Genomic DNA, 14,445 nt, shown 5'->3' on the forward strand with positions numbered 1-14,445 from the left:
AGTATAAGCCCAGGTAGGCCCATAGTATAAGCCCAAGTCGGCCCATAGTGGAAGCCTAGTCGTCCCATAGTGGAAGCCCAAGTCGGCCCATAGTATAAGCCCATGTCGGCCCATAGTGGAAGCCCAGGTAGGCCCATAGTATAAGCCCAAGTCGGCCCATAGTGGAAGCCCAGGTAGGCCCAAGTCGGCCCATAGTGGAAGCCCAAGTCGGCCGTCGGCCCATAGTGGAAGCCCAGGTCGGCTCATAGTGGAAGCCCAACTCGGCCCATATTTGAAGCCCAACTCGGCCCATTGTGGAAGCCCGTGTCGGCCCATATTGGAAGGCCGAATAGGCCCATAGTTGAAGCCCATTCGGCCCATAGTGTGGAAGCCCGAACCGGCCCGTAGTGGAAGCCCATTTCGGCCCATAGTGTGGAAGCCCATTTCGGCCCATATTGGAAGCCCAAATCGGCCCATTAGTGAAAGTCCATGTCGGCCCATAGTTGAAGCCCAGGTCGGCCCATATTTGAAGTCAATGTCGGCCCATAGTGGAAGCCCATATCTTCCCATAGTGGAAGCCCAAATTGGCCCATAGTGGAAGCCCATGTCGGCCCATATTGGAAGCCCATGCCGTCCCATATATGAAGCCCAAGCCGGCCCATATCGGAAGCCCTATCCGGCATATTGTGGAAGCCCAATCCGTCCCATTTTGGAAGCCCAAGTCGGCCCATAGTGGAAGCCCAAATTGGCCCAAATGGAAGCCCAAAGTGACCCATAATGGAAGGCGAAATTGGCCCATATTTTAAGCCCACGATGGCCCATAATGGATCCGAACTTAGTCCATTGTGGTGGAAGCCCGTTTTCTTAAACTGCCGTATCTAGCATGGGCCTCCATTATACGAGGGAGAAATAAATCCCTTTACCCTCCGCACTTCCTTGTCCCACCTTCTGTTCTTTGCTCAATCCTCTCCCGATGCCAATCGCTTTGCTTCCCCTGCGTATGTTTCAAGGTGGGATGAAACCTAGCATTTATTTTGATGCACGCTTTCCTGAATCTTCAATGGCACAGAATGGTGGCTTAGTATTTTTTTTTTTTTTTTTCTTTTAAGAAAATGGACAAATAAATCAGAATAAATTACACGTTTCAAAACATGATACGTGAAACACATGAAGATTGATAAATCACCGTCACTCTGAATCACGGGTTTACTCGTACAAGTCGCAACGAGTAGACGAGCAGACTCATTTCATCCTGAAACAGACTGCGTTCTTATCAGTTATCAGAAACGAAGCGACCTCCCAGATACCTCACACAAATTTCCCGGCACTGGAGCCGTCATGGACGCCGCCGACAACGCATACCACCACCATATGCACGGAATGGCGCCGCCGAAGGATTCCTCCACCGCATCGCCGGAGATGACGCACGGCACGATGATGCTGCACATGACCTTCTTTTGGGGAGACAACGCCGAGATTCTGTTCAATCGCTGGCCTGGCGAACGCGGCGGCATGTACGCCTTGGCCTTGATCTTCGTTTTCGTGCTTGCTTTGATCGTCGAGTGGCTTTCGCATAGCCGATTGATTAAGGAAGATTCGAGCGCCGCGGCGGCAAGATTGATCCGGACTCTTTTGCATAGGGTTAGGGTTGGATTGGTGTATTTAGTGATGCTAGCCGTCATGTCGTTCAATGTTGGAGTGTTTTTGGTAGCCATCGGTGGCCATTGCCTCGGATTCTTGCTGTTTGGGAGTAGATTGTTCAAGAAATCGGCCGTGGCTTCTGGTAAATCCTCTGTTCTTCCTTCTCTTAGTTGTTGAAATCACGATGAAGGAATATGAAAATTTTCAATCCAATTGGTTTAGGTTTCGATTCAATTGTTAATTTTGGGACAAAATTATATAATTAAATTTATTAGGCACAAAATTATATAATTTTAAATTTTATCGGAATTTAATAAAATAATTAAAAATAAAGAGATAATTAAGAATTTTTAAAATTGTTTTACATACTATCTAGTTTCCATTTTTTTATATATATATTCATAGGAAATAAAATAAAATAAAATTTCACTATAAAAGGAAATTTATACAAATTTATGTTAGAAAGTACATTTTTAAACTTAGAAATAATAATTGGGTTTGCAATTTAGATTAATGTGTTGAAAAATATGAAGAGGGAAAAAAAGAAAATATGTAGAGTCAGCCTCAAGAACAGGCAGCCAGTTACATCGCGACACGTGGAAAAGGATTCAACAAAACTAAGGCGGCGGAGACGAGACACGGTTGCTAACTAATGTCCTAAACCTTGAAAGTCTAAACAAAATATCATTAAAAAATATCTGCGCACTTTTTTAACATTTTAAAAAATTAAATGCTAGATTTAAAAAATAGCATTAATATGTTTTACTTTAAAAAATAAAAAAGTTTAATTTTTTTTTTTTTATAATTAATATATAAATATAGCCATACTTTTACTTTTCACAGTGAGTATTTTTTAAAGTTATATAAATAGTGTGTATATATGTACAATAATCCAAATGAGTGTATGGGAATATAAATTGGGAAACACTATTAGGAGAATAATTATTTTAATTTTTTCGACAACGGAACAACAATTGCACGACACTTTTTCTAACTCGACCAACAAGCCAATTGTGCACTTTGCGGACAATTTAAACGTATGATCGAGTTTCGAGTCATGTCTGCTAGAAAAATGTTTTATAAAACGTGAGCGAAGAAATGCATTAAAAACATTTAGGCTAAAAGCAAAAAAAACAACAATCCCGGTTAAGTGATTTTGGAGAAGGGTTATACACCCCAAGTTGACATGATAAGAATAGTAAAAGCAAGTAAAAGTAGTTTGGACAACAAGTATTCGACAATTATGACCCTGACATCTAATATACAACTACAATTAACATACAACTACAATTAACACGCTTTGGACAAACATAACCATAAGACTTAGCATAGAATGATTGTATGTCTTTAAGAGTGAGAGTATTTTCCTACTCGACACTCCCTTAGACACGCGTTGAGGCTCGTCTATTGACGAGTTAGTCGGCTCCGAAGGCCTCATTATCCTTGTTTGCCTGACATGATCTCTTCATTTAGCTTAGCCAAGACGTTCAAATCTTGTTTGAATTAGGACACCAGAAAAGGCCAAATGCTACCAACTTGAGGGTATTGCATGCCCGCAAACTGTTTGATAAAATGTCTGAGAGAGTTTTTGTGATGAAAAAGGGCTCTACGTGGAGGTAAGCCAGTTGTTTATTTCTTGTCTTTGGCGTATGATTTATGCTGAACTGCAGCTGTAAGTAACACTGTCGGCAGCTGTGTTTCGTTGCTGCATGAAGAGTTTAAGAAGAAGACAGATTTTGTTGTCCCAATCTGAGTTAGAAGAACAGTCATGGAGGGACTCGTGATACTAGAAGAACAACATTTTGTTATGTGTTCATACTTCCACCATCGTTTTCTGATGTCGATGTTCATCAAAATGTCGATATTTTAATTTATAACCGTCCAAGTCCACTTTTAGCAAATATTGTTTGTTTTAGCTTGTTATGTATCGCCGTCAGCCTCATAGTTTTAAAATGCGTCTATTAGGTAGAAGTTTCCAGACACTCATAAGAAATGTTCTATTCCCCTTTTCAATCGATGTGAGATCTCACAATCTACTCCTTTGGGGACCAGCGTTGATATGAACCAAGAGACATCAATCATACAATATGCTTCAATGAAGATGTGAAGAAAAGGTTGTCAAAATTATCAAAAGATGTTTCAATTCATGCTACATTGAAGAAGAATAAAGTTTGATTGTTGTAAATTTTGGGTGGGTTATAATTTAGAGTAATTTAGAGTTATTGTATTTTAAGACTTTTCATTTAATTTCGGTTACATTTACATAATGGCTAATTATGGCCATAAAGTGTGAATGTTACAACTTTTGAAATGCCTTTAATAGTTTCATTTTGAAGCTATATAAAGCCATCTATGTTGTATTTGTAAGAAAGACTTGGAAAATATAGTAAAAAAAGCATTTGTGCTTTTCTTTAGCCAATGGCTAAGTTTCTTTGCAATTCTATGTAGTTTAGGTTGCATGTAGAATCATTCAAGCTCGACATGATCAACCTTGCTTGTGGAGTGATTCGAATCTCAAACAAGTGTTTGAGATATTTGATCAACAAGAATTATTGAAGCTAGACATGATCGATCTTGCTTCTGGAGTGATTCGAATCTCAAACAAAGTGTTCTTGGCTTGAGATATTCGATCTACAAGGTAATCCGAATCTTACTCCCCTTGTAGTTGATTCCTTATCGTATCAAGCGTCCTCGCTGACACACCGCTTAGGCTGTGATACTATTTGTAACCGCCGAAGCCCACTTTTAGTAGATATTGTCCGCTTTAGCACATTACGCATCATCGTCAGCCTCACAGTTTTAAAATGCATCTATTAAGTAGGATTTTCCACAACTCTATAAGGAATGTTTTTGTTCTCCCTCCAATGATATGAGATCTCATATAATTTAAAAAAATTTAGATGAAAATACAATGGCCCGATATTCCCCCATGACATCCCTATGACATGACCACGTTTGATTCTAAAAATGAACACTATTTTCATATACCAATATGGATCATTTCATATAAGGTTATTTTTCGTGAGGGTCAAAGGAAAAGGACCGACGATTTGATAATATTATCACTTTAGATCATTCTCAATCGGACATAGTCTCAATTTCTTCATATACTCGAGCATGAGACATTACATTATACTTCCTAAATAAGTTTAAATGTTTAGATTAAAATATTATTTTGGTCTCGTAATTTTGGAACATGTTTCAATCTAGCCATGCTTACAAATATTCAAATTTAATTAACCAAACTTTATTCAAAGTAAAATGATTAAATGCATTTAATTTGTACATGATACAAAAAGGAATATTCGGCTTTTACCAAGTCCAAGCAATTTCAAATTATATTATAATTTAATTTTTTATTATTTTCCACTCTATCATCGTTCTAGGTTATATTTTAGGGATATTTAGGTCTTTTATCTTATTTACTGTTATATATAATTAAATTTCAAAGTAAAAAAATTTAGAGGTATTAAAGATACAACAAAAATAATTAAATTATTTAAACAATTATTGTAAAGGATTGAATACAATCTTATTTGAAAATTATTACCAAAGGATTTCCATCTAAAAAAATCCCCCTTTTTTCTTTTTTTCACATAGCAGTATTAATTTCCCAAACGTTATTTACGGTTTTGCCCCTAACAGAAAATTATTACCCAAGGATTTCATCTAAATGCCCTCTCGCGGGTTGGTGAAGCTATTTTAGTACGTCCATTCTTGAGGAAGATCCACGTCGATTTGGCTGGTCGCCGCCGTTGTCGCCGCCTCCGCCGCCGCTGTCGCTGTCGCTTCCAGATGACTTTTCTTATCGGTATGTGACTTTGTTCTGGCACTAGCCGCAGCTTCTGTTAAACAAGAAACATAAATGAATAACAAATAGGAAGAATCTGTCGTCATTAGCCGTAGCTTCTGTTAAACAAGAACATAAATGAATAATTAAATAGGAATCTCTAGTCAGATGATAAGAGAATCAACCAGATCGAATAGAGACATAGAAGTGGGTAAGCGAGCAATTATGTGTGGAACGACCGCAAACTGTTTGTGAAAATGCCACAGAGAATTTTGTGATAGGAAATTGAAAATTTACCTCTTAAAGCTGTGAAGCCAGTGATCTTTTCTCTTGTCTCGTTGTCCATTCTGTCGTAGTGAAGTTGTAAGGCTTGTAGGACTCTCACGGGTATTAGAACAGTGGAGCAGCCTGAGATAGGGAAGGGGAGGGAAAATGATCAATTTGCTTAGTGTTTTGCCTTGTATGGGAAGACAACGCATCTCCATTACAGAATTTAACTATAGCGGGCAGTGCAAGTGGTTTAATGATTCAATTGGGTGTCGTTGTCAGCCACCTCCTTTTAAAGGGATGGTTGAAGATTCCATCAAAGAAGTGGACAAGTTTTGTCGGCCCAACCGTGAATGGTTGGAGGTCTTGTAGATTCAAAGCATTTGGGAGGACACGGAATCTCTATGAATCCAAGGAAAGATAAGAAAAATAAAAGGAGCGGTATGAGGAGAAGTCCCAAAATGCATCACAGTAATGGTTTCAATGGCAATTCATAGATGGAAAATCCCAACAAATGGGTTGTGAGATGCCACGTCCGTTGGAGAGAGGAACGAAACATTACTTATAAGGGTGTGGAAACCTCTCCCTAACAGACGCGTTTTAAAACCGCAAGGCTGACAGCAATAGGTAATGAGCCGAAGCGGACAATATCTGCTACCGGTGAGCTTGGACTACTACAAATGGTATCAGAGCCAGACACCGAACGGTATGCTAGCGAGGACGTTGGGTCCCCAAAGGAGGTGAATTGTGAGATCTCACATCGGTTGGAGAGAAGAACAAAACATTCCTTAAGGTGTGGAAACCTCTATAGACGAGTTTTAAAACCGTGAAACAGACAGCAATAGATAACGGGTTAAAAGCAAACGACATCTAATAGTGATGGACTTGGACTGTTACACGAGGTTAACTCCAACTAAGAAATGACTTAAAAAACCAGCTACTTATTGAATGAAAGGAGATATTACCCTTTTTCTTGGGCGGCTGTGGTGGCTGAGGACATGGTGCTGGACGGTTGTAGTTGACATGGCGGGGCAAGAACACTCCTGTCCCCGATGACCCTCCTCCTGGTTTTGCCCCTGAATTGGCTTGTGAGGTGCTTCCTTGAGCCTGCTTGGCTTGTGTCGCGGCGGAGCTTTTTTGCTTCATAAACTGCTGCTGCTGCTGGTTCTGCCTCCGCTTCTGATTCTACAAGGAGGGTTGAGTTTTGAATCAGCAAAAAAAGAGTGTAAGAAACAGAGAGATTTGGGAGCTGAGGGGGCTGAGATGGATTTGAATTTCATCTCACTTTGGAAGAGGAAGATCTGGTTCCTCCATGTTGGGGGCTTGTTTGGATTGATTTATCATTTGTGCTAAATTTTTTCATCTTCTCCAGTTTGCTGAAAACGTTGTGTGAAATATCCAGCCCTCCACGCTCTACAACCACCGGCGTCGATGGCGGCGATGGCTCCTTGGAAGGCCCTTCTGGACTTCCGTAGCTGCTCCCAGCGCTAGAGCCTAGTGGTGACCACAGCGTTGAAATTGGCGAACTAGACAAACCCCATGGCTACCCAAAACAGAAGACACCCACAAAATAATGAAAACAGAGGAACAAGGAATTTGACAAACGCCCTGAAATCTCTTCCACTCCTTACTAAATTCAATACCTTGTGCTGTATCTCAGGTTGAAAGCTTTCAATGGAGGAGTTATCATCATCTTGAAGCATGTACTGAGCCATACGCCGACTTAACTCAGCTGTATAATCATCATCATCGCCGCCGCCGCTGCCGCCGTCATCTTTATCACTTTCAATCTCTGATTCCACCTTTGAGCTGAAGCTGAGAAATGAATCAGACCGTCCATAATAGCTCGACCAATTGTCTCCTTCAAAGGGGTTCTGCTTATTTCCATGCTCAGCCTGAAACTGTGAGTAAAACTTAAACTCTCTGCCTTCCGGGTCTGCCGCCATGTCCTCTCCTTGGTGCTCACAGAGAGAGAAAATAACAGAGAGACAGAGACAGAGACAGAGAGATTGAAAATGGAAATTTAAGCGCCGTAGATTTGGACTTTGTAGTCCATGAAGGAGTCCAATGAAATATTTTTATGGTTACAGTTACAGAACAGGCTGTTTGGGAGTGTGGGTTCAGTCCGCCGGTGGCCGGCCGCCGTGGGGTTAGGTGAGAGGTGGCTTTGAAGAACGCAGAGATCTGTGGCCCGACTTTTCTGGTTCTATATACAAGCGAAAGCAACGATATCCTCAGCCTACAGTATCTATCAAGATATGAGCTTTTGAATCCCTCTTGGCCTCTACTTTCACTTTTTTTGGATTTCTTTTCTATCCTATTATTAAAATCAACACTATATTATCTTTGGCTTCATTTTTTAGTTTAGTTGTTTTTTAAAAAAATTTAAAACCGTCTCACGTTAGGGAAATGAAGCATTTCTTAGGTGGAAACCTCTCCCTACCATACATCTTTTTATAAACCCTTGAGATAAAAGACTCAAACAAAAGTTCAAAGAGGACAATATTTGATAGAGGTGAACTCTTACCAGTGGAGAAAAATAGTTGTGAACTTGTTACGAAGCAAAAAAAAATTATTTTAAAAAAGTTAAATTTTTCTACTTGTAGTTCTTCACATGGATCCAGAATCAGACCAATCCTAACTACCCAAACCAAACTAATCAATTTTTTTTAAAATTAAAAATTTGTCTCATTCATAGTTGATATTGTTTTATCCAATTAACATAAAAATAGGATTACAATTCAACTTTACCTTATCTAGGTTCATATATAATTTTTCTAAAATAATTATAAAAAAAAAACAGACAACTTAATCCAACTAAATTGGATTATAAACTTTATTTGGGTTGTTTGGGTCACCAACTCGACTAACCCGTGTACTCGTAGGAGATATTTTGATAATAGTTGTGTACACTATCATATCATTTACCTGCACATTATTGTAAATCTTATTTTTTACTGAATTCAAAGTAATTTTGAAATACGTATAAAAAAGGTGGAGGATAATTTTTTAATTTTTTAAGATTTTTTATATTTTTAAAACAAATATCAATTTTTATTTTAATAATAATTTAACGTTAAAGATAAACTTAATTATTAAACTTTATGCTTCATTTAATAATTACTATTATTATTTTTTTAAAAAAAAAAAGAAAAAAAGAAGCAAAAGTGTCACTATACAGGATTATCATTTACACTTTTTTTAATATAAGAAATCTCTCTTTTTTTGATATTGTTATTTATTGCGTTATATTTCTTTTCAAAAATTATATTATTATTATTATATTCATGAAATTGATAGTGACATCTTTGATTCAAATTTTTTCCAGGACACCTTTTTCCTTTTTTCGATTCGCTAAAATGATTTTTTATTAAAAAAAAAAATCTTTTTTTCCTTTTTTTTTTTTAGAAAAAAAATTGGGAAATTTCCAGAAATATTTGGATTCCTCATAACTGAGGATGGCAAAGCATCTACTACCTTCTCCCCCACCTCATTGCCATCTCTAATAAAAGAAAAAGGTATTCTTTAAGTTGGGAGGTGGGGGCAAAATGGGGAATAAAGTTTATTCCTCGTTACAATGTCCGACCTAGTTCGATGATTCTTTTTCTTAATTAAATTATAAATTTAGTTTTTAAATTTTGAAATTTGTGTTTATCTAGTTCTTAAACTTTTAAAATTATAAAGTTAGTCCTGATGTATTAAATATAAATTTAAAAGTTAGAGTTTCATTAGATATAAAATTTAAATTTTAATGGATATTGTAAACGTCAAAATTGAAAGTTTAGAGACTTATTAGATATAACAATAAAACTTCGAATGCCTGTTAGACAAATTTTCAAATGGTAAGTAGAGATGTCCATGGGATAGAGTGGGGATAGAAGTACCATCTCCATTCGCCGAACCCCATTTAGCTAGTAGGGAGAAATTTCTCCCGGCTCCCTCCCTCGTTCTCTGTTTAAACTTAGATTGTAAAATCCCCTATTGGTTGGAGAGGTAAACGAAACATTTCTTATAAAGGTGTGGAAACATCTCCCTAATGGATGCGTTTTAAAACCATGAGTCTCATGTTGATACGTAACGAGTCAAGGTCGACAATATCTGCTAGCATGGACTTGAGCTATTACAAATGGTATCAGAGTCAGTCATCGGGCGATGTGTTAGCGAAGACATTGGAGCCTTAAAGGGGGGTGGAATGTGAGATCCCACATCGGTTGGAGAGGAGAACAAAACATTCTTTATAATAGTATGAAAATCTTTCCCTAACAGAGTGGTTTTAAAATCGTGAAGCTGATGACGATACATAATGGGCCAAACACGGACTAAATGTTTCTATCAAACATGACCTAAAAGCGGGTCTTTAAAATATTACTTAAACTTTGGTATAAATACGATAGGACGATGAATGTGTTATATAACAATGTCCCTTTTCTAGTAGCACCCAACACATTACCAAACATTGTGGGAATTGAACTTTGGTTTGACAAAATAGCATATATTAATCATAATTAAGGAATCTTTCTTTTTTTCAAAAGAAATAAATTAATAATAATATTAATTTAAAATATAATTTGGAAGTCAACCTTTCTAGTTATACTTTTAACTACTCCCATTAACTACCAATAACCTTGCCAAACTCAATTATTGGTGAGAGAATATTTTAATTCATTTTAATAATTATTTGGTTTTGATTTTTCCATTTTTAAAAATTGGGTTTGATTTTTCGCAACATTTGAATTCATAGCTTTTTAATGTATAAGTCTGCGTAAAAGGAATCCACCTATCGTGCACGTGCGTCAACGGTAATTTTATAGACATCTATATGAGGGTTGATCGAGAGTTTTTAGTTTCTTCGAATTGGACTCAGAGAGGTCGAACGATATCTCTAGAGTTTTTTTTGGGTTTGAGAATGTGTTTGTGACACGCCCTAAGATAAAATGGTTAGTTTTTGGTAGAAGCATGCTCGAGCATGTTGGGGTGGCGTTCGAGCCACCTTAGCTTAGGTCGAGGTGGATAATTGAACCTGTAGTCCTCTTTTTGACTTTTGTAGGATTTAATTAGCGTCGAGGTTTGGTTGATTGGGCTTGGATGGTAGTCAACTCTAAGCTTGGTCAACCTTGAGCTAAATTTAATATTGGTTTATGATTAGGTCATTAAACTATATAGCTTTATCAAATATTTGAAATTTATTTTGATATTTTAAGACTAAATTAATAAAAATATTTTTTAATTTCGCATTATGTTTTTTTAAAAAAAAACTTTACCCTTTTAAAATTTGAATAATATTTTAAACTCAACAAAATTTAAAAAAATATCTATATAAACTTAAAAAAAATAAAAAATATTCCAATTTTTAAATTTTGAATTGAAATTATTAATATTTTGTTTGAAAAGTATACTTAAAACTTATTAAAAATAAAAAATGTTTTGAAAATACCCTTTTTAATTTAAAAACAATATATTTTTTTGAATTTTGTGAAATTTCATTAATAATATTATACTTTTTTTTAACTTTAAAAACACTTTTTAATTTTTTTTTAAACTTCTAAAATACTTCAACTTTTTCAATAATTACTTAAAAAAAAAAATCATTCAATTAATTTTGTAATATTAAATATTTCAAAATTTTTAATACTACCTTCCAATTAAAAAAATAAAAATATTTTAGTTAACATTTAAATGATTTTTTTAAAAAACTTTTTTTTAGTTGAAAGTTATTCTTCAATTTTTTTTTAATTTCAATAGTATTTTTTAAATTAAAACTTCAAATTTATTTTTATTAATTTAGTTTATTTAAATTATTATTATTATCATTTTGAAGAACACTTTTTAAGAATTCTTCTTTAGGAATATAATTCATATTCTTATTCATAAAGTTTTAAGGAATAAGATTCCTTCTCTTTTTTAAGAATGATTCTTCAGAATATAAAGAAGAGTTGTAGTTGATTGAATTGAAATACCTCGTTTTTTGTTTGGTCCACGTACATCACAAATTTTTTTAAAATATTCTACTTTATCAACTCCAACCGTGTTTATTATTAAAGTCTTATGGATGTTTATATGATCCGGTAACTCGACCAATCTAAGCTACTCAATTCAAATCATAAAAGTTGGGTTGTGTTACGTTTTTTCAGTTTGAGTTGAATTTAATTTTTGAAAAATCGAAAATTTAGTTTACACTGTGGGTTGACATTTTTTTGGTCAGGTCAACCTAACCAACCGAAAAATAAGGTTATAACCCAACCCAACGCTATCTTATGTTTAAAATGCTTGAAAATATTTAACTTTTGTGGCTGGTATCATTGATGGTGTGACTTATAAATGTTTTATATTTGAATTTAATGATATTTTAGTTACACTAATTTACACGATCAGGTAACCGGACCAACTTAGCTTACTCAATTCAAATAATAAAAGTTGGATTGGTTTAGGTTTCGGTTTGGGTTGAATTTAATTTTTGAAAACCGAGAATTCGATTTGCATTGTGGGTTGACATTTTTTTTTTGTTGGGTCAATCCAACCAACCGAAAAATAATATTACAATCTAATCGAACTCAACGCTGCCATAGTTTTAAAATGATTAAAAATATTTAATGTTTTTAACTGAGTTGTCACTTGTAAATATTTAATATTTGAATTTTATGAAATTTTAGCTAACGGTTATTCTAAATAAAAAATATTAATAAGAAAATAATGGAAATTTTTCAAATATAAATTATTTAACTTCACAAATTAATTAATTTTTATGAGTAATAAGAAAATGATCGAAGTCATTATTTATTTATTTATTTATTTATGTTCAAAATTAAATGTTTGATTAAGAAGGGTTCGTGGTACTCTATTAAAAAAAATACCTATAAATTTCAAAATTTTCAATATTACCTTTAAATTTTCAAATAAATCTAAAAAATATCAGCGTCATTTATCTTTATAAAAAAAGTTGTCAATATATTGATGAAAACCGTCTATCGACACCTCATAAATTATCTACAAATGTTTTAATTTTATTTTAAAAAGTTCGAGTATTTTTTAAACGTAATACTAATGGGTATTTGATTTTTTTTTTTTAAGTAAAAATTCAAGACAAAATTAAAATTATCCTCAAGATTATTTAAAATACCTATCAACTTTGCATTGTCCAGAGGATACCTATCTTTTAAAAGTTTGAATAATACCTTTAAACATTAAAAAAAAAAAAAAAAAATTAAATATGCTTACCCTTATTTTAATCGCTAAAAAAATTGTATAGAATTTGTGGAAACTACTTTAGAGTATTCAACTAATCTTTGGTAGTAAACAATTTGATGAAATAGAAGTCATGTATGTCATAAAGTTGGACTATTTTGGATTACCGAAACACAAGTAAATCAATCATGGAGATGTGCTTAGAGGAGTTAGGTCACGTGATACCAATGATTGAAAAGTGCTCGAAAAAAGCTAGATAGTATAAGCTCAATCATCGAGTTAGGTCAAGTGAATCCCATGATTAAGATGTGAGCTTTAGAGATGCTATAGGTTGTGAAACTGACCACTGGATTAGGTCTTATGACGTCTGTAACGACCCATGTTCAGGATTCAAAATTTGAATTTGACACCTAATGACCCCAACATTCCCTTACGATATAGTCACATTACCTACTCCTCGCTTCTTTAAAGTGAAGACTATCCTCACAAACTAATACGAGTCCTTACAACATGCTTTGTTTTCACTCACATGCATTCCAAGAAGATTTTTAGTAGATCACTAACATAGAATTGCTCAAAATAAAGCATGTTTAATCATAGAGTCCATATGATCGAGATGTATCTTATTGGTATAGATATTGTAATTTTCAATTCTTTTAAGGATTTTTTATTCATTTGTTTATAAAATTTAAAAATAAGTTTGAGTGAGAATATTTAAAAAAAAAGAACAGTGTTCCGATTCCGACATGTTTCTAACTTGGACGCCACTTTTTTAATTGCTTCCAAGAAACACAAACTCCGCCACCAAATCAGATCAAATCAAATCAAACTTTTGAATTCTTTTATTTTATTGTCTTGATTAAGCACCTTCATCTCCGTCGCCGTCCACTGCCATGTCCGTCGTTCCACGGCGGCGATCCTCCTCGACCAGAATCCATGTCATGGCCCTCGACGGCATCGTCAACGTCAACTCCCTCTTCACCTTCGCCGTCTTCCTCGGCATCACCTGGTACCCCACTGCTGACCCCGCCGTCAACCTACTTCCCGACGGTGACGACGGCCCCTGTGCCCCAGCCGCCGCTGCCGCTCAGAGCCTCATCGCCTGCCATGTGTACTCCTTCAGCTGCTTCCTCTTCTCCAGCCTAGTCGCCTCGGCGCTAAAGCAGGCTATTAGAATCATCGGCCGCGACGATGGAGAGCATGGTGTAGCCTACGCGCCGGCGTTACGCATGGGGATGGTGGCGTCGGCAGTCGGGTCGGTGCTCGGATGTGGGTTTTTGGTGGCGGCGCTGCTGAATTTGGTACAGATAAAGTTAGGGACTTTAAGTTGCCGACGGTGGGAAACGGTGGCGGCCGCCGTGCCGTTGGTGAGTTTGGTTCCTATGGCGCTTTTCATTTACATCGTTCTTGTTCTTCACGCCTTCACGCGCTAGCATTTTCCCTCACACTCAATTTTTCTCAAGATTTATATCAATATTGAGTTAATTATTTTGGTGTGATTTTAAGAATATATGTATATATATTGTAAAATTAGAGTTTATTAAATTATTCACGAAAGTGCACATAAATTCGAAACCGTTGGTAGA

General features: G+C 35.7%; 3 protein-coding genes and 1 long non-coding RNA gene across 4 annotated transcripts; 3 read left to right on the forward strand and 1 right to left on the reverse strand.

Annotated features, from left to right (window-relative positions):
• The first annotated feature begins 1,131 nt into the window (after positions 1 to 1,131).
• LOC111464864 (copper transporter 6-like) lies at positions 1,132 to 2,320 on the forward strand. The gene is made up of 2 exons (XM_023109128.1): positions 1,132 to 1,762; positions 2,177 to 2,320. Exons 1-2 carry the CDS (start codon positions 1,318 to 1,320, stop codon positions 2,239 to 2,241), a joined length of 510 nt encoding a protein of 169 aa, XP_022964896.1. The 5' UTR covers positions 1,132 to 1,317; the 3' UTR covers positions 2,242 to 2,320.
• A 2,807-nt stretch (positions 2,321 to 5,127) lies between these two features.
• Positions 5,128 to 8,022, reverse strand: LOC111464944. Its single transcript, XM_023109233.1, has 5 exons — positions 7,321 to 8,022; positions 6,963 to 7,220; positions 6,643 to 6,862; positions 5,708 to 5,818; positions 5,128 to 5,465 (listed from the first exon to the last, which is right to left on the reverse strand). Exons 1-5 carry the CDS (start codon positions 7,621 to 7,623, stop codon positions 5,323 to 5,325), a joined length of 1,035 nt encoding a protein of 344 aa, XP_022965001.1. The 5' UTR covers positions 7,624 to 8,022; the 3' UTR covers positions 5,128 to 5,322.
• On the forward strand, positions 6,622 to 7,312 carry LOC111464945. The gene is made up of 2 exons (XR_002714120.1): positions 6,622 to 6,902; positions 7,050 to 7,312. It is a non-coding gene; the product is annotated as an uncharacterized LOC111464945 (long non-coding RNA).
• A 5,547-nt stretch (positions 8,023 to 13,569) lies between the features above and the next one.
• On the forward strand, positions 13,570 to 14,407 carry LOC111464928. The gene has a single exon (XM_023109211.1). It carries the CDS (start codon positions 13,753 to 13,755, stop codon positions 14,290 to 14,292), a length of 540 nt encoding a protein of 179 aa, XP_022964979.1. The 5' UTR covers positions 13,570 to 13,752; the 3' UTR covers positions 14,293 to 14,407.
• Positions 14,408 to 14,445: the final 38 nt, after the last annotated feature.

This window comes from Cucurbita moschata, unplaced genomic scaffold (assembly GCF_002738365.1).
Source record: "Cucurbita moschata cultivar Rifu unplaced genomic scaffold, Cmos_1.0 Cmo_Scf00031, whole genome shotgun sequence".
Lineage (NCBI taxonomy): Eukaryota > Viridiplantae > Streptophyta > Magnoliopsida > Cucurbitales > Cucurbitaceae > Cucurbita > Cucurbita moschata.

What these genes read in the sequence shown, in the direction of transcription:
- LOC111464928 (XM_023109211.1), top strand. Translation starts at nt 13,753, where the DNA reads ATGTCCGTCGTTCCACGGCGGCGATCCTCCTCGACCAGAATCCATGTC.
- LOC111464944 (XM_023109233.1), bottom strand. Translation starts at nt 7,623, where the DNA reads ATGGCGGCAGACCCGGAAGGCAGAGAGTTTAAGTTTTACTCACAGTTT. An exon ending in AACCTGAGATACAGCACAAG is followed by an intron (nt 7,221 to 7,320) that starts GTATTGAATTTA and finishes TGTTTTGGGTAG; the next exon opens with CCATGGGGTTTGTCTAGTTC. An exon ending in CCAGATCTTCCTCTTCCAAA is followed by an intron (nt 6,863 to 6,962) that starts GTGAGATGAAAT and finishes CCCTCCTTGTAG; the next exon opens with AATCAGAAGCGGAGGCAGAA.
- LOC111464864 (XM_023109128.1), top strand. Translation starts at nt 1,318, where the DNA reads ATGGACGCCGCCGACAACGCATACCACCACCATATGCACGGAATGGCG. An exon ending in GAAATCGGCCGTGGCTTCTG is followed by an intron (nt 1,763 to 2,176) that starts GTAAATCCTCTG and finishes GAAAATATGTAG; the next exon opens with AGTCAGCCTCAAGAACAGGC.